This window comes from Hetaerina americana, unplaced genomic scaffold (assembly GCF_022747635.1).
Source record: "Hetaerina americana unplaced genomic scaffold, ioHetAmer1.1.p SCAF_7, whole genome shotgun sequence".
In the NCBI taxonomy this organism is placed as follows: domain Eukaryota; kingdom Metazoa; phylum Arthropoda; class Insecta; order Odonata; family Calopterygidae; genus Hetaerina; species Hetaerina americana.
The window spans coordinates 12,187,320-12,207,454 of record NW_027287316.1 but is presented as its reverse complement, the minus strand read 5'-3'; the positions used below and the strand labels follow the sequence as shown (position 1 = coordinate 12,207,454).

Here is a 20,135-nt window from a genome sequence, read left to right as displayed (position 1 = left end):
TTGGACGCACATTTGACGTGTTGAATTACCCCTTGTATTACTTAGTGATTTCGCTGGAGCCAGGTCGATAAATCCTTCACACACACGCGCTCAGACACCAAACACACGCAAACACATTGGCGCACTCAAATGAAAACATTTAAACGCCGGCCAAAAACAAAAAAAAACGAAAAGGATGACCCCCCTCTCCCCGCCCCGACAAGATGCGGATGACACCAAAGACAAAAAACTCGGAAAAAATGACAATAGACATTAGATGCGCGTGAGTCAGCTACGTGGGATGGTGTGTGAGAAGGATTTCTTTCATTTGTTTCCGACCGATGAGCTCCCTAGTCACGCGTCGCGGGTCAGCCCCCCCTGGCCGGCCACCTCATGGCCACCCACCCCCAGAGACCCCCTTGCTCCACCGCGGTCGACCCCCCGACCCCCATCTCGCCCCCGACGCCCGCCTCCCCACCCTTGGCCCTTGCCGCGGCCCGTGTGCCCCGGTAGCGATGGAACAACGCCCCGGCGAGGACGGCGGACGCCGCGGCCGCCGACGCCGCCAGCAGGAAGGCCGCGCCGAAGCCGTGTGCCGGCACGCAGACCTCGTGCGGCCGGCTGCGGCCCCACCAGCGGCTGCCCGCCGCATCCTCCGCCGCCGTCGTCTCGAAGTCCGCCCCCGCCTCGCTCTCCTCCTCCGCCATGTCCGCCTCCGAGATGACCGAGTATCCTCCGGACACACCGACCACCTCCTCCTCCACACCCCTCCTTCGCCGCCTCCTCGCCGTGTCCAGGGACCGCGGCCCGCCCTGCGTCCCGTGTTCACCCCTCCTCCGCGTCGGCCCACCCGTCGTCACCACGACCCGGCTGGCGGGGGGCGAGCCCTCCCCCCGGCGGGAGCGGACGGCGGAGCGGTCTAGGGCGCCGTGCCGGGAGGGCACGGAGTCGTCGCCGCAGTGGTCCGGGCAGCCGTGGCGGCAGATCTCCACCTTGCAGCGGATGTGCACGCCGAGGGCGCCCGGGAACTTGAAGGCGGAGAAGAAGGCGTAGGTGAGAAGGGTGGCCCGGCCGTCCGTTCCGGTCACCTTGAGGAAGCGGCCCACCATCTTGGGGCGTAGGACGCACCCGCGGTCGTCGCTCAGCTGGATGGCGTGGCCGCCGCCGGAGCCGTCTTCGCCACCGTCCGACGCCGAGCACGACTTGACCCTCATGTCGAACTCGCCTGCGGAAGAAGGCACCAAATCAGACAAGTGGTGACGGGGACAACTCAGATACTCGTAGAAGCTCTATGAAAAGTGTAACTCAATGGCTCATAACCATTAAATTCAATTAATTAGTGTGGATCTTCATGGAAGGCGTTGCTTGGTGTGGTGTGCATTGCATCATGGTAGCGACACATGGACAGTTGCTTTCTGGCTGTTTCCTCATGTCAACAGTAAGTTATTAGAGCCTGACATGGACAGTAGAGCAAGTAGTGTAAGGCAAAGAGCAGCCGATTTTGAGTTCGTGAAAACTGGTGGATGATGTGGGATGTGGTGGGCTCTCGGAACTAGAGGGAATGGCAGAAGATAGAAAGGAATGCGAATGGCCGACGAGAACTATTCTTGATTGACAGCCTGAGAAGAGCGTTTATGTACTGGCCTCCCATCCAGAGGGCCCGGGTTTGATCCTGTAGGCGGTAGATCTTTTTTACTGGTATCCTGATACCTACTTGAGAGAGGTGGTTTGTCGAGAGGACTCTAAGTCACCGTCCGTCAGATGGGACGTTCAACTGTGGACCCCTTGGCTCTTTCCGTTAAGAGTAGGCTAATGCTGACGCCGGGTTTCTCTCCACTCTTCCTCCTTGGCCATACATCCCTAATGGTGCAAATGACTTAAGCTGTCGGTCGTCTCACCTAATTCTCCTACTACTTCTAGTATGAACGTTTACGATTCAATCAAATATGAACAATTGAGGGAAGAACTTCATGATTAAAAAACCAATGGTGTGCGATAATATCGAGGAAACTGGGTGAGCTGTGTGTAAAGGATGCATGAATCCCAAGTACTAAAAAATTATTGACTATTAGGCAGGAGAAAAATGAACCATTTATAGACCAGGGTAGAGAGGGATGAAAACCTTTTGAAGACGAAGCAAGCAGAAGAGCCAATGCATAAATCGAAGGGAATGAAAATTTCTATCGGTAAAGTCCATCATCGAGTTCTCTCACTGTTCTACTATACGATTTTTTATGAAAATCTATTGACTAGAAAATCACAGTGATTAGATTTTAGATAGAATTATCCTAAGATGCATCCGGGTTTAGAACCCAGTACGCTATTAGTAATAGCGAAACGCTCTAGCTTCAACTACTCTATAAGATTCCTATTATTCAATAGTTCTGATGAATCTATTATTCAGACGACTCACTCTAACATGACATTATGACATCGTTTGACATCTCTCATGTCGAGTCGTTGAAAGCTTTCCTGCAACGAAAAAACTCTTTTTTGTAATGAATGCTCAAACGTGGGATGATAAACGAAAGAAATGAACAAGTGAAGGAATGTTTTATTTGAAATATATGCTAATTCTAGCTGAAGTGCTGTTCGTAGCAGGTTGAGTAGGCTATAAGAGGGCAGTTTGTGTGAGGGCAGTGAATAAAAGTGAACTCTCTGCTCTAGGAACTGACACTTGCGTATACCAGTATAGTATGTTTATACGAGAAGGGCGTGGGGAAATAAGAGATATATTAGGGGCAAAAATGGATGAGAAGTGAGTGTGTCAGGGAAGAATGTGGATTATAAGTCCGGGTAATAGAAATGTGTGAATGAAATACGCTAATCTGATTTAAACGTATTAAGAGAATGGACGAGAGTGGAATGACCAAATATGAGATGGTTGGAGAGGAAGGGATAGAAGTAGTTAGCCATAAATGAATACAGTCGAGGAGACCCTTATGACAAGAGTAATTTGATGCTCTAGGTGCAGAAGCGACTGCATGAAATGAAATATGCGTGTGCCGGAGACGAAATGTATGCAGGGATGGAAGATATTGGTAAAATTGGTTGTGGCCTAACATCCCCCGCCACACACCCTTGCGGCGGCTTGCGGGGTATTATGTAGCTGTAGATGAAAGGGAACATTTTACATGCAATCACCTAAAATTAGTCTTTTTTTGTAAGTCCTTTTCCCAAAAGGAAACGGGGTGTAGGTGTATAGAAATATCGGTAAGAAAAATCTTGTGTCTTTGTGATATATTTTTGTTTGGATTTAAAAATCCTAAAATTGAGATAAAATAAAATTCATATTCTTAAAAATAAGCATGATTAAACATATTAATCGTTCAAATGGTTGGTGCGATATGTGAGGTTGGAGCTCACCCACCAAAAAATACAATGGCGTGCTATATTCACATATTCAAGGCAAATCGATCATGTTTCATCAGTTTTACAGCAAGCAAAACATTTTGATGCTCGGATGGCTTTAAAAGAAGTTCGGAATCATCGAAGAAATCACATGAATATGAACCCAAGACCCATTCCGTTATCATGTCAACGACCGAATCCACGTCGTGATTCATTATTATATTTAAATCTGAAACATTATTTTTTTAAATTGAGATCTTTTTGGACAAAATTAGGCAACAAATATTTACAGAAGTGTGAGAATTATCCTTGAATATGTCGAATTTTACTAACATTGCGTGATATTCACCTTCGAGATCCGGAAAGATTCGCGTCCTGGTTTTTCTAATCAGGTTATTACATTATTGTTTACTACGTTGTACTACTCTGTTGTAAGAATTTCTTTCCAAATCAGGAGGATTTAAATCGCATTCATCTGATTTTACTGCCAATAACTCCTCCGATAGGTTCAAAATTCATGCGTATCAGCGTGCGCTTTTAATAATATGATTAAATAGAATGCAACACCCAACAATGACAGTGGAAAATTTTGCTTTTCGTTTTTATTGCAAATTTCACTTTTTACACGACGGATCTATAGTATATCGGACGGACGCCATATATTTTTCAATGGTATCCTGATCCCTCCACAAAGCACCTCTACTTGAGGTGCTTTGTGGAGGGCACTTTAATTGAGTAAGTCGTCCGTCGGATGAGACGTTAAACGGCGGACCCCTTGGCGCCTTTCGTTAAGGTTTAGCAGGTTTCTCTCCACCCTTCCTTCCCATCCATTCCTAATGGCGCAAATGACCTCAGGTGTTGGGGGTCTCCTCTAATAACTACGACCATCAGAAAATATAAAACCCATTGTAGAAGAAACAAAATCCGATATTTTGGAATTCAGATTGCAAAGATATTCTTGATTGGTTAGTTGTTCTTTGGAAGATTAATAAGGCGCCCTTGTCCCTCTTTACATGATAGAATATTTGACTTGACAATAAAAAACAATTTAACTACCAGGTGGTCGATTATTCTAAACATGAGACTGATTTCAAATTTGACACCCACTGATATTACTGATTCTACGTTGCGATCCATATTTTTTCCATATTTTTGAGTTCCATATTTTTCTGCAATTTTTAATGTAAACATTTTGATTAGATCAGGGACCATTTTTATCTTACATTTGTTCAATAAAGTTGCAAAGTATGAAATTACATTAATATACGAATTTGATTTGAATTCCTATCAAGGTCGAAATTTCCAAGTTTCTCTTCCTGGTCCGAACAAGTGTATCACATTTATAGAACTTCAAGAACAGAGAATATCACCAAACACGCGAAAATCTATTGACTAATGTTTATGACACATTAATTTCCCTGAATTACATTAGGTTTCCTTAATTTCCCTGATCTCGCATATAACTGTTATGATTTACCCGAAAAACAGATTTGGAGGAACTAAACCTCCGTTTGCTATCACAGGACATTTTAGTATGACGATCAGCTTTTTGACAAGGCATCCCATACAATTCCATGAAAGTAGCATGGCAAGGCAATAGAAGCATGGCAATTTCATATTTGATTTCAAAACATTCAATTTAAACTTTACCATACAAAGCTATACTTGAAGATTGAAGCTGGAGAGAAAACTCAGCATTTTTCTTGAGCATATGAATTTAGCTTACGGTATCCGTTGACTTAGTGATCATTATATAGTCTCTTGATGTAAAAAATTAATTGAATCGGCACCTTAAAATACCCTCAAACCAGCCACCACCCATAGCAAGGATTGCATCATCGAAATGATAGCTTTAAATATCTTAATGACTGCAGAACCAATTACACATTAGAGAATTAAATAATATAGTTGATTTAAGTAAAAACAATGACAATATGGTAATACGAGCACTGGATACCCTTTAACTTACATTATTTAAGAGAATAATTAATCAAAAAATTATTGAATCACTATCGAGACAGGTATATTCAAGGAAGTGTCCCTGGGCTAAATCAGAAATCAGCCCCACGAAACGTAAAACAAAAAGTGCCTCTTTTCTTATCAGCAAAAAATGAAAACATTATTTGGCATGGATTTCAATTGCATGAGACATTTCCTGGAAATTCGGTGTCTCTCACACGGAAAGAATGAACTGAATTCCTAAGTTCAACAGTCATTGGCATGCCTTACTGGCAAAGACAGCAGCCAGATGTTTTGGCAGCCAACAATGATCAACCCTTTGCCAGTGATCTTTGGCATCGCACGGGAAAGGTATTGCATGGAGGCGGATATTACGGTATTCTCACATCAATAGTGACTCGAACACAATAGCAATGGAAATCAAGTCGTGAAAATCAAGACACAAGGAAGACCATACGAAGCCTAATTGTAGTGATAGAGCAAAAATATATATCATTGCCTCGTAAAAAACTGTATAAATTGACTCATTAGTGATACTTTTAAATATTTTTTTCGGAAAATGTGACAAGGAATCATGTGAGCATGAGAGTTAATGTACATTCGTCATAACTAATCTCACCCAATGGATTGGAACTTGTCGCAGCCATAAAACGGTAAAAAAGCGATTAAATAAATATTCCAACTCTGTGAGCATGATATTGATGATCTGTAAATAGATGGCTCAAATATTAGAATAATATTCATCCAAAGAGTTATATCTAGAAAAAAATCAATTGTGGTGTTAAAATCAAAATACGGACATAATTTTAAGTGTTATATTTACAAAATGATGAAAAAATGTCACCAAAAACGTCGTTGATTTGGTTCTAGGGAAGTAACTTCGTATGGAGAAAATATCTAATGTGAATTTTGATCTTGCAAAAAAACCATTTTAGCATCGATTTGCTGAGTTTATTGAAACGCAAAACTTGAAAGGAAGTTGTTACTTATAGTATGTACAATTATTAATGAATATTCATTTCAGAAACAAAAAGGTTAGCCAACTAGCAATATTTCACCAGATAATTAATATTAATAATTTATCCATCGCGGTTATCATTGTCACCTAATCAAAATTAATCCTGAATACATACTTTGTACGTAGGATTACCAAAAGTATCCTTTGATGTTGCTGCTAGTGGTAAATTTATATTACGGCGGATTACCCGCAAAGCAGTTAATGACGATTGGGGTATGTAATAACCAAGTAATATACTGGCAAAAGAGCTTTAAAAATTCTTTCGTATAAAAAATACGACATATTAAATATAAAAAAGTTTGAAAAGAAAATAATCCTTAAGAGTAATTCCCCTCGCTTTCTTTTATTTTTATCAAAAGAAACTAAATTACCTTTGCCATATTACTTAACTAGACCGCCCCATATTTTTTCCCATATAAAATGCTAAATGTCTACCATTAGCTTGGTTTTTTAAACTAATAAATATCAATGGACTACGGCACGCCATAATAAGCACCAGAATTAAATCCGAAGCTTCAATCCGAATCCGATACATTTATGAGCTTTCCATATTTGTGTAATGAAAAAGTGGATTATTCCAACTATTTACTTAAAAAAATTCAACCAAAAGAATCTCCACCAAAACTATAATTAAAGATACATTTTAATAATTCTATTTCTAGATATAAAGTGCTTTATTACATTTTGAAAACATTGACATTTTTTATATTTTTCCAAAGGAGAAAGAAGGGATGTATGCGTTCATCGGAACTAATTTTTCACCAAAAATTTCCTCCACCGCGTAATGTGCAGCAAATAGTTAATTCTCTACATTCACCAAGCACAGGGAATCATTGAATTAGAGCCCCATGGGATAATGTAAGTGATCAGCGCACTCGCTAATGGCCGCTGTAACGCCATTCGGTCACAAAACTGATTGACCTGATCCGCTGGGGGGAGTAAATCCTCAAATAACAGTGATCAAGCTCTTTATTCCACACAACATTTCCACCGCCACTTCATCCGAATCCCCCTCCGCCCCTTTCATTCCCCCCATCCCACCTTCCACGCGAAAGCGCAACTGGGGACGCAAAGGAATGCGTCCCAGAGTGGGGGGGGGGGAGGAAGGATTGGTGCTCTGCTCACTCGCGTCATCGACGGAGGGAGGGGAGAGGAGGAGGATGAGAGAGAGGGAGGGAAGGAGTAGGGGGTGGGGGTCGGGCGACTGCGACACGGATGACGACGTGCAGACGACCCCGAATGAGGAAGGTGGGGGAGGGGGGGGGAGCGCGTGCCCTTTTAACGCCTAGACGCACTCGCGCGCGAGAGAGACCGCGGGCGGCGGCGTGCTTCCGGGTCGAAGAATTTTTGGAAACGAAGGAAAGAAAAAGGGCCAACACTTGCACACTCACGACCCCCGTATCAATGGGAGGAACTTGGTGACTCGAATAACGATCGTCGCCGAGGACAAAGGCAGGGGTTTCGTGGCAACGCGACGTCTCGTCATCAAGTCGAAAGAAAATCGTTGATAAAGTAATTAAATATGAACGCGAGCAAAAATCCAACGCGGTTGTCTATCGAATGAAGCACTATGCTATCGATAAGTTTATTCCAAAAAAATTCCCTCAACTGGATTTGCGAAAATACAGGGATGTCTACTACTTTTACTACCTCTGTTGACCCTCTCCTTATGATAACAAAAAATAAAAAAAATTAAAATAATTTTTAAACACACGTATGGATAGGGTAAACCTATACTTCGTTGTCAGTCCATCCGTCCGCATAATAGTCATTCTCATGATAAATAGATGATTTCACCTCGCTACACGCCCTTTCGGAGTATGATATACAAATGAGGCATATATATCAATCATTAAAGTCACTTTCAAAAATATATATGAAGGTCCAAAATAGAAATAAAACCTATGATTATGACATTAAACCTGGTATTATTATTATTTTTATTATTAGACCTAGTAGCCGAAAAATCACATAGCTTGGGTAGAGCTGCAGGTGCCCAGAGTGCCTTGCCCGGGAATTGAACCCCTCCGGCCAGCAGGCCAACGCTCTACTCCCTGGACTACAGCGATCCACTATTAAGAAGTTTTTATAATACTAAACAGCATAGTATTTCATATTAAGTGCTTTAATATCATATGGTAGTTTGAAAATAACAAAAGTCAATCAAAAGTTTATTACGCACAGGGTTTAGGCAAGAATATAATATACCTCTAATATGAAGTAATTTTGAAGCAATAGACACAGCATATGTCTGCGCTTAAGTAATAACGTATATTCCATAAGTTACCACTACTCTAGAATTCTTTCAACATTTGACCTGAAATGTCATAGGTATCTTATTTTGTGATTTCTTCCTCCCAGTTTTTTTTTAGTTTGAAATTTCAAAACCTGAAGAACCAAAGGCTCATTGGACACGAAATCCGCGCAGGAGTTACATAGATGCTGCACCAAAACTACTTATCACGAGTACAATAGAAGAGCCAAAAATAAAAATTAGCAATCAGGAAAACATTTAATTCCACAAAAAAGACAGTTCAATATTTTATAAACCCACAATCGACCATTTTTATCGACTGGAAAGCATTGATAAAATATTTTTTTTAACTTTCAGGCATAGCAACCGTTAAATTCAAACATTCTTTGTTTAAATAATGTGAATTCCCATTTTTTTAAACCTATATTCTATGTGTTATTTGGACAGCTATGTCTTTTCGGACGTTTCCGCTTCGGGCAGACATGGGAGCGCCCGAACGTACGTGTATGTGCGAGCGCGAATACTTAACTTCCGTCGTCGAAGATGGCGAGGGTAGGGACAACACCGGTAGTGTGTGAGCGCGTATGTGTGTGAATGAGGAGGTGTCTGCAAGTGTGAATGGGTGTCGAGCACCCTGCGACATTAGCGCGCTACCAGCATACGGACCTGTGAAGTCGTTAATGGCGATGACAAGCGTCAGGGTTGTTCCAAGCGGGACTATTCCGGACACGGGGGGCGCCCACGGCCCCTTCCCTTGTTGCACCTCCATCCAGCACTCGACGTTGTCACCTACGAGGGACGCAAATGGAAAGGGGAGATTAGTAAAATGGGTGGGGGCGACATGAATGAGAGAAAGAACAAGATGGAGAGAGAGAGAGAGAGACGGGGGAAGACGGACCCAGACGTGGAGGGAGATGACGACAGACGTGAATGAGTAATCGAGTAAGGTTTTTCGCGGTAGAAGTCGCGACACCTTTGTTTGTTTATTTTGCGATTCTCTCTTTCTTTCTCTCTCTCTTTCTCCCGGTCTCCTTCCCTCCCTCCAACTCCTCCTCCACTACCTTCGCGACCACCAGCCTTCCTCTTGCACTCATGTCACATTCAGTTACACCGTCTCATTCTCTCTCAATCTCACACACACATTATTTATCTATCCCTCGGCGAGACAAAGCAGCCGGGAGGTATACGCCCGAGATCTCTCCCTTGCTGTCCTCTCTTACAGGATGAAATAAATGAGGCATCAATTTGCGACACACTCCACAAGCAATTAGAAAACCACCCATTACATCGAGAAAAAATTAACGCCACCATTTTGAAAAACGGCTCCTAACTCTGGCGGAGTGATGCTCATTCATATCGATGTTCATTTGATTGACCGTGTATTTATATCGTCGCCATAAAAAAACTACATCCATGTACAGTCATCGACAGAATAAAATGTGGAAATTTTTTTCTTCATCTTTCGACTCAATTTTGGTAATTGTCCGATCAAAAAACCTCTATCCACGTACAATTATCGTCGTTATATAACGGGAAAACAGTTTTTTCATGCTTAATTAAAAATTTCGTAATGAATAAACAATGAGTACGATTCAGGTAAATGACATAGATCAACAGAATGCAATTCTATCAATCGTGTGACTCATATGAACAACTTTTTCTTCATAGGTGGGAATTCAGAGATTACACAAACGTATTCCTCGATAGCGTAACAGGGCATGCGAGACTTCTATTATACGCTCCCAAACGCCACGTTGACTAAATTTATTTCTTAATCTCCCACAGGCTTTATCCAACGAGGCCTTGAAGGAAGCATACCAATGTTTGCGAAAGTAATCATTATTCAAATGTAAATCCGAACTGGAAACTAAAATTGGGTGACATTCCAGCGTCTGAAGATGCTAGGAATTCCTCCCACTCGACCTATATCCATGAAAAGCAGCGTCAAGAAAACATTCCCGGGTACAAAACGAATGATTTTCCACTCCTTTATGTAAGAAACAATTAAAGAAACCTCCTCGCAAACGATTAAAATCATCACAAGATCTCTCTTCCTCGCAAGAAGACAATTTTGATACACATCGTCGGCGGCCTATTTCCTTGCGGCAAACAAAAACCTAACGCTTAACGGTATCCCGAGACATCAGACACTCATCCGCCGAGAATGAGAGATAGCGATAGGAGAGAGAGAGAGAGAGGGAAAGAGAAGAACCGTCGGCCATTTGGCTCCAAAGGCCATAAAAGAAGGCTATGAAATCGCGTACGGTCGATATTGGCAATTATCAGAAAATTTGACAACGTCTAATTTAAAGCAAAAGACGTGACAACGTTGCTTCCGAAAAATTTGTAGATTCATGCCAAGTTAGCGGTCTCCATTTGGGCCCCGATAACACCGTAAGACTGAGAAGTCCAGAGGGGAGACTACGGGAAGAGCTGAGAAAAATTGTAATGAAGCGCCCAGCAACTATCGAAAATTCCGTTCTTCCTCTGCAAAAACCGTGTGTAAGTTATTGATGAGATTTCTCGCTCTGTTTACGCCCTCGACGAAAGGTCCTTCGAACTTATACGATAGATATTTATTTAAGTGGACACTGCATGCATACTTGATTATACAATGTTCATTCCCCGTTATTTCGTAAATTGAATTAAAATTAAGTATTTCATTAAACTTGCTAATATTATTTTTATTTGGCAAACTTATAACAATCTTAAACATTTAACAATAATTATAGTACGTCAAAGCTTAGAAAAGATAAGCCGTTAAGGTTAAGTCGCAAATATGAAATGGATATACTGTATGCTTGTCTAAAAGAAAGATTTGTGTTATAATGCTTCGTTAGTAATACTAGGAAATTTTTCACCCCATTAACTAGTTTAGCGTTTATCGAAATTTATAAATAAATCAAATTTATCAAAAAATGTGTTTAAATGATAACACTAATGATTGCTACCCCACATTGTCTCAAAATGTTTATTTGAAAAATGCAAAAGGTATGTCAATAACACTTAGTTGTGTATTAGAACACAAGAATGCTGAAGGAAAAAAACATTCGTAACGAAATGGATTCCTGAGCAATAGGTCATTCATGATCATCATTGTCCATCGTGACTTAGTGAACATTAAATACAAGTAAATTTTTCCGATGTGCACAAATTTGAAATCAATTTGATTATATGGCACTACTGCTTAAAAAATCATAACTTAGTATAGCTAGAAAAATGATAGATAAATACGCGAACACTATTATTTCAAACAACAGCACAGTGGGAATATTTTTTATTGTCAATTCAGTAAAATAAGGGTCTTATGCAATGTTAGGGTGTCATTTTCAGTCAGTTCAGTATGTAGTAGTTAAAAAATTACTATTTTAGAGGGCCATGCTCTAAGCATTCATATTGACCAAAATTCACCAGAATTCTTTCTATTAACAATGTCATCCGAGGAATGCTGTAATGCTGGGGCATTGGTGGTTTCAGATAAAAATAGGAGATATCCTTAAAGTACCTATGACTTTTGGGGATGAGGTAGGAGTGCCATATTATTACAATTCTTTATGAAAGGTAGGAGGAGCTACCGGAGAAAGTACATAAGGCTGACATTATTATTGAATCATTTCAGCCGCTCTTTAAAAAAAGAAATTTAACAATCGTTGATTACCGTGCAAATATTCTTTAATGAATCTTCTGCTTCAAATTTACTCGGACATTTATCGTCATATTAAAAAAAATTATGAATATTTATTTCAAATTCACGCATGCATGATATTACAAGTCCAAATTTCATTTAATTTGGAACTAGATATCTTCCTGATATCAATAATAGTTCAGATTACGGCGTAAGAGAGAGGGAGGATGAGGACATATATAATTTCATATTCGGATCGGAAGAAATGGGGGATGCTTCAAAAAAGTAGACATTTGTCTTAGGTAATTTAAGGACTGTCCATAACGGCAAAGTGTTAGAGTGGGCACAACCTCATTAATACCAACCCCTGAAATCCAACTGGACAACATCCAAGTCGGCAATGACCATCGGTGGCTTAGATGCCGTCTTCTTCTCGTAGTCGTCAAACCACTCGCACCTCAGCCTCTTGGCCTCATCCCAGACCTCCAGCAGGTCCCTGTCGTACTGCACGACCACCGTGTTCTCGTAGAACTGTCCCCGGTGGTCGGGGCGGGTGCCGCACCGGGAATATGCTATCCGGAACCGGAAGACCCTCCCACCGTCGTCTCCCAGGCCCCCGACGCCTCTGCCTTCCTCCACCCCAAGCCCCAGCCTGTCATCGGCCCCCTCATCGCTCCTCTCCGTCTCCATCAGCGACCCTTTCTCCCCGGAGTCCTCTCCCGGAGTCCATCCGGAGCGGCTGCCTCGGAGCCGATGCCTCTCCTCCGCCACCACGACTCCGGGCCGCAGGGATTCATCCTGGGCCTTGCGGCCCGTGCGGAAGGCCGCGCCGGGGTGCAGGCTGAGGCCAGGGCGAGCAGCACCCACTCCCCCACCCCGACCCAGGGGGGCCACGTACACGCACCGCGGGTCACCGTACTGGCCCTTGGAGAACACTATGCCGGAAAAGGGGTGCGAGAAGGCGATCCTGACGTCCATGTGCTCCTTGCCGCACATTACGTCCAGGGATCGGATGGACGGCATCCCCGGCGGCCGCTCGGCGGGCCATAGTTCACCGCCACCCGCGGCACCCACAGTGCCAAGCACCACCTGAGGACCACAAGCGAGTCATTCACGTGTGTTCATGATGCGAAGAACCAAGGAGAGACATTATCATATAAGGAATCCGACATTCGACCTTGACCAAATGCTGCAATGGTGACACAATTGGTTTTCCATTGGGTTGTACCAATAGTAAAGCCGGAATGTTTTAAAAAAATTAAAATTTGGAGCTAAAGTAATTTTTGATTTAAACATATGCGTGATTATGAATAGTAATCAATCCACACAATGTAAAAAAATTAAGTTTACATAAATTTTTCATGGATATATAACACGCGTGATACAAAGAATCAAACAATTTTTGTATCAACAAAGAAATATCTATTTTTAGATGACCAAACGCTACAGTGGTCGCATTAACTGCGTTCCATTGGCTTTGCAAGCAATATAATTAAATTGGCCGGTTATAAATATCAAATTTGAGAGGCTATATTAAAGGTTGACTCTAGATAAAACTTAATTCACATAACTCTAAAGGAAGAGAAAGTTAATTATCAAGGGTACATTTCACTTCTTGAAAGACTAACTGAACTCGTTTTAAGCCAAACAGCGGCAACTAAGGCGCCAAATTTAATCATGTTCTATTAATTTTAAATGTGATACCGGTAAAAATAAAAAAATCACGTCAAACTAATTTGATTGTAAAAACTTGTATTCATCCATTCTGGTGCACGTATTTCTACATCAGAACATTACATCCAAATTTAAACTTTAAAAGCATTGCGCGGTCCTTCATGATTGTTTGATACATGAATCATAGTAATTACATAATATGCATCCTAAAATGTTGTCATAAAAATAATGCAAATAATTCAAACAGTAAAGGATTATCATTAAAATTTTCCAATCTAACCACTTTTTACTGTAGCGTCTGAAAAATATTAATGCATGAAGACGAAAACCGTGCCCTTACCGTTATGAATTTCATTTAAATCACAATAAAGATGTGTGCAAAATAAGAACCAACGTTAGAAATAAAATAAATTAGTAATATTACTTATTCTAAATAATAATAAATATTCACAAAACTTCATCATGTGCCAACAGACCAACGGCAGGTATACAGACAACATAAGAATGAATGATAAAAAAATAAAACAAAAAATGAACTGAAGTTGCCATTCTCGTATGAAAACCACATAACAAAAACGCAAACTGCGAAGCAATAAAAATATTAAAGAAAAACCAGAAATTCGCAGCGCTGTCTCATGCGAAGTGGTATCATCTTTCACGTCAAACGAGAACTAGAAAGAAGAGAACTGAGATGCGTGTTCCTTTCTTCGCATGAATTTCACCATTCACATAAATAAAATCGATTGAAATTTAACATCATGGCATTATGTCGTGAGAGCTTTAGTATTAGCTGTTACAATGGAATAAAAATATAACAAGGAACCTAACTGACCGCGCATTTGCATCAAAAGAGAGGGCAATCACCTTAGGTGCCACCCGTTACAATTGCCATTATCTAATAACAATAACAGCGCAGAAATTCCAAAGTTTTTATATCTCACCGCCAGCGTCCAGGAGAATAATGTAACTGCGAACGCAGCGTCCGCCATGGAGCCTGAGAGAACGCCGCGGTTCCGCCTCATCCTGCCCCGTTGTGTGTCATGTGACGTCATGTCCTCCGTTTCGTTCCTTGCTGTAACGATGGAAAAGTATAATTAATACTAATCACTCACAGGATACCTCAACGAACAAGAAACAACGTTTTAATGAAGGCTTTGTTCACTTTATCAACTACTTTGTAGAGCGTCCTGCAATAAAATAAAATATTTCTTAGCATAAAACAGGATATTTGAAAAAATTAGAATATATAATCAATCTCTTTCGCTAAATAAAAGGATAAGGCTTGTGAGTGACTTAAAAGTTTATACAATGTTTACTGAATATTACAAATAAATTTTTTTGTGAAACTTGCGCACGTCAAATGATAGAATTGGGTACTAAACATTACCTCCCCATTTACTTTAAATAGGGAGTTAAGCATATTATTTCATTCCTGTTTCTTGATAATTGCTGAGCACGTATCAAAGGTGAAGAGGTGAGATTTTGATTTACAGAGCACAAAGGCGCAATCAATAAGGTTTATGCCTTGAGAACGTCATTTGTGAGAGAATTTGGACAAATTAATTCGCCCAGTCCATATTAAAAATCACAGCGGAGTGTATGCTTATGTTTAAGCACAGACGGAAGTCAGACAAATTCCTGAAATAGAGGCGGTCAGTAATAAAGAGGGGCCGATTAAGAAGAGAAATTTGAGCAAGCCAATTTCGTCCTTCTAGGAAGCATTCAAGCCCTCCGTTACGCAGGGACGGCGCTTGCCTTTGAAAAAATGCAAAAATGGAATAAAACTTAAGAGATACGATGGCGAGTCTAATGTGTTCTTTAAAAAAAACATGCATACATAAAGAAAAGACGAGGAAGAAACGAAAGAAATATATTTATAAAAAGATTCCAGGTTCACCGTACACGCGATGGACCTTTAAGAATACCCCTGAAGCTACGGACTCGGAGCGCCCATGTTATCAGGGAAGTGATGCCTGAAGAATTTATGAAATGAACTAGTCAGGAGGGAAACTAAAGGTCGAATCGAACGCATGCAAAACATCACGCGAACATTTTTTACGAGATCGAAGAGGGAAAACGACAAAGGGGGTGTTTTCTTTCCATTCAATTATCCGGAGGCGAGGGGGGGAATGAAGTCATGAGAGTACAAGAGGCTGTCTGTCCATGGCAACCATAAGCCACTAACAAATGAAGGTGGCCGCCTCAGATTTTGGCAGCTTTGGTCTGATATTATATATAGTACTGCTAAACTCTGCTGTCCACGAATGTGGAGTCCGATTCCACAGAATAATTGCTAGGTCTCATAAATAAGGCATTTGGACGAGTCTGCAACCAATATTATTGAAATTTAAAAGAGCTGGTCTTTGACCCGAAAATTCAAAATAGCATGCAAAATATGCGTAGAATCTTAATATTATTTGTTCTTTCTACAGCCATTCAAACTTCTTGTGATATTGTTCGTAATAAATATATGCCAAGTGATGTACCGAGCATTTAGTAATGACCAAGAAAGGATGCTTTAAAAAAAAAGTTAGAGTGCTAGAGTTTCATGATCTCGATTTAGTACGCACGACTAAAATTTACTTGCAAATATGGTGAAATCAGTAACATCATGAGGTATTCATGAAGGCAATTAATATCTTTAACGAGTTATGTGAATGTAGAATGGTAACAAAAATACGTCATTCATTCTTCATTCGAGCGTTCATTGCTTCGTACTCATTCACAAGAATGGTGTATTTTCTGTAATTTTGGCATGGAATTATTTGCCAAAATTTTTTCGCGACACTGGCAACATTTTTTCTCAATATTTACTCGCCAACTTATCGCGGCAAAGTTTAACGTTTCTGGACATGATCTAGTTCCTTCAGCTATGCACCTTATGTTCTCGCCGTAAAATATAAAAAATACAAGTTAAGAAACGAATATAAAGTGACTAAACAAGCTACAAGGACTTTGTACTCTTCCACATATTTTTATTATAAGGTACCGTAATATAAAAATCTGTCGAAAAGTACCAAGTCTTTTTATTATGGATAATAAATGCTTCCACGAAGTGAAGCCTGAAATAGAAGAATATATAGAAAGTGATTAACTTGAGATAATGAAATCAGTCGTTTTCACTGTAATATACGTGTTGCGTTGCGACGGAAAACCAATTTTTGCGGATGCTGTCGTGAACCAAATTACTGATGATTCCAAAGAAAACAATCAAAAATAAATATTGAAAAATTCTCCTTATTGTTATGGCTGTTTCAGCTGTTAATCACTTACGAAAGGAAACATAGGTGTGCGTCGCTGCTGGCGCGTACACACACATACACACACCAACTCGAGACCGAGCACGCACGCATTCCCAGAATGAGGATTTCCTGGAATGACAAGGGCTTAAGGCGGCGTCACTGCACTGTCGTCCTCCGCTCTTTCCCCTGTTAACGGTGTGGACGGACATGGAGAGCATTTCTTACCTCAAACGACGGCTGTTTCGGAAAAAATACAGTCCCCTCTCCAATAATGCCATTCCCTGAGAATGTACGATCAGACCGTTATACGTTTCCCTCGCGAAAATGGAGAGAACATCCGGACAACAGCAACGGCATAAGCGTGGCTCTTTTAAGTTTTGCGACCATTTTTATACGGCGCTCACCCGCCTTCCACTTAGTCTCGCGATTTTAATTGCGCTATCCTCAAAGAGTTCAGTTTACCTATCCGAGCGTATTTTTATCGTCAGTAAGAGTTGCTAGAATCTACTTTCCCCGGACACGACTGAAAAGCGAAACGCACACTTTAGAAAAAGAAAAGGATATGAGCTTTTTATAGAAGTTTCCTAATCTGTTTTAGTTAATTTGTTTGTTTATTGGGGGACTTCTACGGGTGTGCGAATGATTTGACACGATTTCTAGGATTAACTCGGCCCAAATCTTACATCTACGGCAAGGGAATGAAGCTTATGGTATAGTATATATTTTTTAACAAGAAATAAAATGGATACTTGATATTTGCTTCTTGATCGTCTCGTCCTTATCAAGAGAGTGTTCCTGGAATACTAATCATCGATTCTTTAAAATGGAAGCACTGAAATAGTTATGGTTGTTTAAATTATTGTGCCCGCATGATACCAGCACACTAGGCATGTACGTACTATGATGTATTAGGATGTTAAATGTGCGCCCCACTGATCTTTCAAGGACCCGTTATTGATGTTACAGGGAAAAATGTTTCTCTGAACCATTCGGTTCGCGACTGTTCATTTTTCCGGGACATTAGATTACTGCCCTTGGATAGCCACCAGATATGCTTGTCGGTTGCAATCACGCTCACAGACTGATTCATCAACAGCAGAGGGTCACAGGGAGCATCGCTCAAGCGATCAGATTCTTCTCTTTGCCCGGCGACAAAATATTACATTTATCCTAAATATTTTCAACATTTTTGAAGTGGCTTTTACATGTTTCATATATTACACGAAACGCGAACGCTTACAATCCACGAAATTAAGATACATAAAATAATGTTATTAAAAAAATTGGTGCATTGTTGTGGGTACAGTTTCAATGGTGAATCCAATCAGTACAAGCACTTCAAGTATTAGGAAGACCCACCACGAAAAGTACTGAGAAGATGTTAAGGTTGTCTTAAGTACCTAGTACTCGGCGCCAAACCGGAGAGAAACAGGTAAGACTACCTCATAAAATGATACAAGATGCAACTTGTCTTCTAACTGTATTTGTTAGAATAACGGAAGGAAGCAACGGGGGAAATGAAAATGTTTCTGAGAAAAGTTTAATTGCTGAAGCATTTATAAAAGTTTTCTAACTGAGCCCCTTAATTTATTTTCATAAAATTTTTAATTGACGAAATTGCTTTTGAGGTTCGTAGTTTAGTATATGCAAGTAAGCGCCACTCACGAAATTCAAAATTATCAAACGGTAAGAGAAACATAGAAAAAAAAGATCTTGCCAAAGCAGCCTCTAACTTCTGGCTGTGGTCACATTTATTTTGAGAAAACTTGCGTAGCTTGAAATGTTAAAATTACCACTATAACCACGGAAAGAGTTTATATTACTTATTTGATAGTGTTGAGAGTGTTTTGTCATTTCAATATTTTATTGCAATTTATTTGCGCTGTTCAAACGACACTGGTGAAATCTTCGCAATATCCTGCTAACGGCATCCAACGGTCAGAGGTTGAAGAACAGCTGAGATGCATACGGCTGCAAAGACATGGTTTTTGCCATGAATATTTGCACAGCGACTACGTATGGATAAGTTAAATTAATATCAGCTGTGGGACTCATAAAGAGTAAAATTTTGGATTAATTTTTAGAGTAGGAATGAGAATAAAATTCATAAATATCTTCCAAATGCTTTCTCAAGACCAATTTTTCTTTAGCAACTGAAATAATTTTTTTCAGTAATGCTGTCCAATGCTTCCTACTTCAAGACGTTCAAACAATCCTTCTCATCACATATAGGTTCGATGCAATCTTTGAAATAGGGATAATGTTTTTCACATCCTTATTTCTATTACTTAGCATTATAATTTATATTGTTCGGTCTGTAAAACTGATAACAGTCAAAGCCTACGATTTCCCATCGACTACATCCCGTTTGGGGATAACAGTATGATTCTGATTTGCAGTCTTAGCCATTCCAGACGAGAGATAAATATCCATTTCTTTGAAATCCTTCCCTAGTAGCCTTCTTCACAGGGAGTGATATTTTAATGGAATTACCTGTTATTCACGTTCCATTCTTGACTCTAAAACATTCCCACCGCGACCTTTGTGGAGGAATGTCCGCATTGAATTCCATTGATTCAGTTCCTAAAGTCGTCGGTATTGTTATCGGGTTTTCCTTATCCTACCTCGCGAATCAGTGCTGGAAATAAAAACCCATCCTAATAGAAACCAACTAACAATTTAGGTCACGGTTGACAAGCCTCTAATACGAAAAACTTGCCTGAATATATGTAGATGAGAACGGGAATATATATGATATATATTTCAGCATTGCTCAGTCACCGCCTGAAACCCGAACAGTAAGGGCAGAGCGATTCTCCACATGAGGTTCACCCTTCTTGAGCAAGTAACAAATGATGGGCAACCCATTGTAAAGATACCCGGGCTAATAAATTTCATGGCATTTGGTACAGCAAATACGGCCGCGGGGGCCGTTCGGCAAGTTTCGTTCAACCAGCTCACACTTCGGTAAATGGGGCATCGAAGTGCACGTTCGACACGTATATGAGTGAGAAAGACAGAGAGGGAGAGATA

General features: G+C 40.6%; 1 protein-coding gene across 1 annotated transcript; it reads right to left on the bottom strand.

Annotated features, from left to right (window-relative positions):
• Nucleotides 1–347: 347 nt before the first annotated feature.
• LOC139696537 (uncharacterized) lies at nucleotides 348–13,239 on the bottom strand. The gene is made up of 4 exons (XM_071595340.1): nucleotides 13,068–13,239; nucleotides 12,552–12,791; nucleotides 9,228–9,350; nucleotides 348–1,204 (listed from the first exon to the last, which is right to left on the bottom strand). Exons 1-4 carry the CDS (start codon nucleotides 13,207–13,209, stop codon nucleotides 348–350), a joined length of 1,362 nt encoding a protein of 453 aa, XP_071451441.1. The 5' UTR covers nucleotides 13,210–13,239.
• Nucleotides 13,240–20,135: the final 6,896 nt, after the last annotated feature.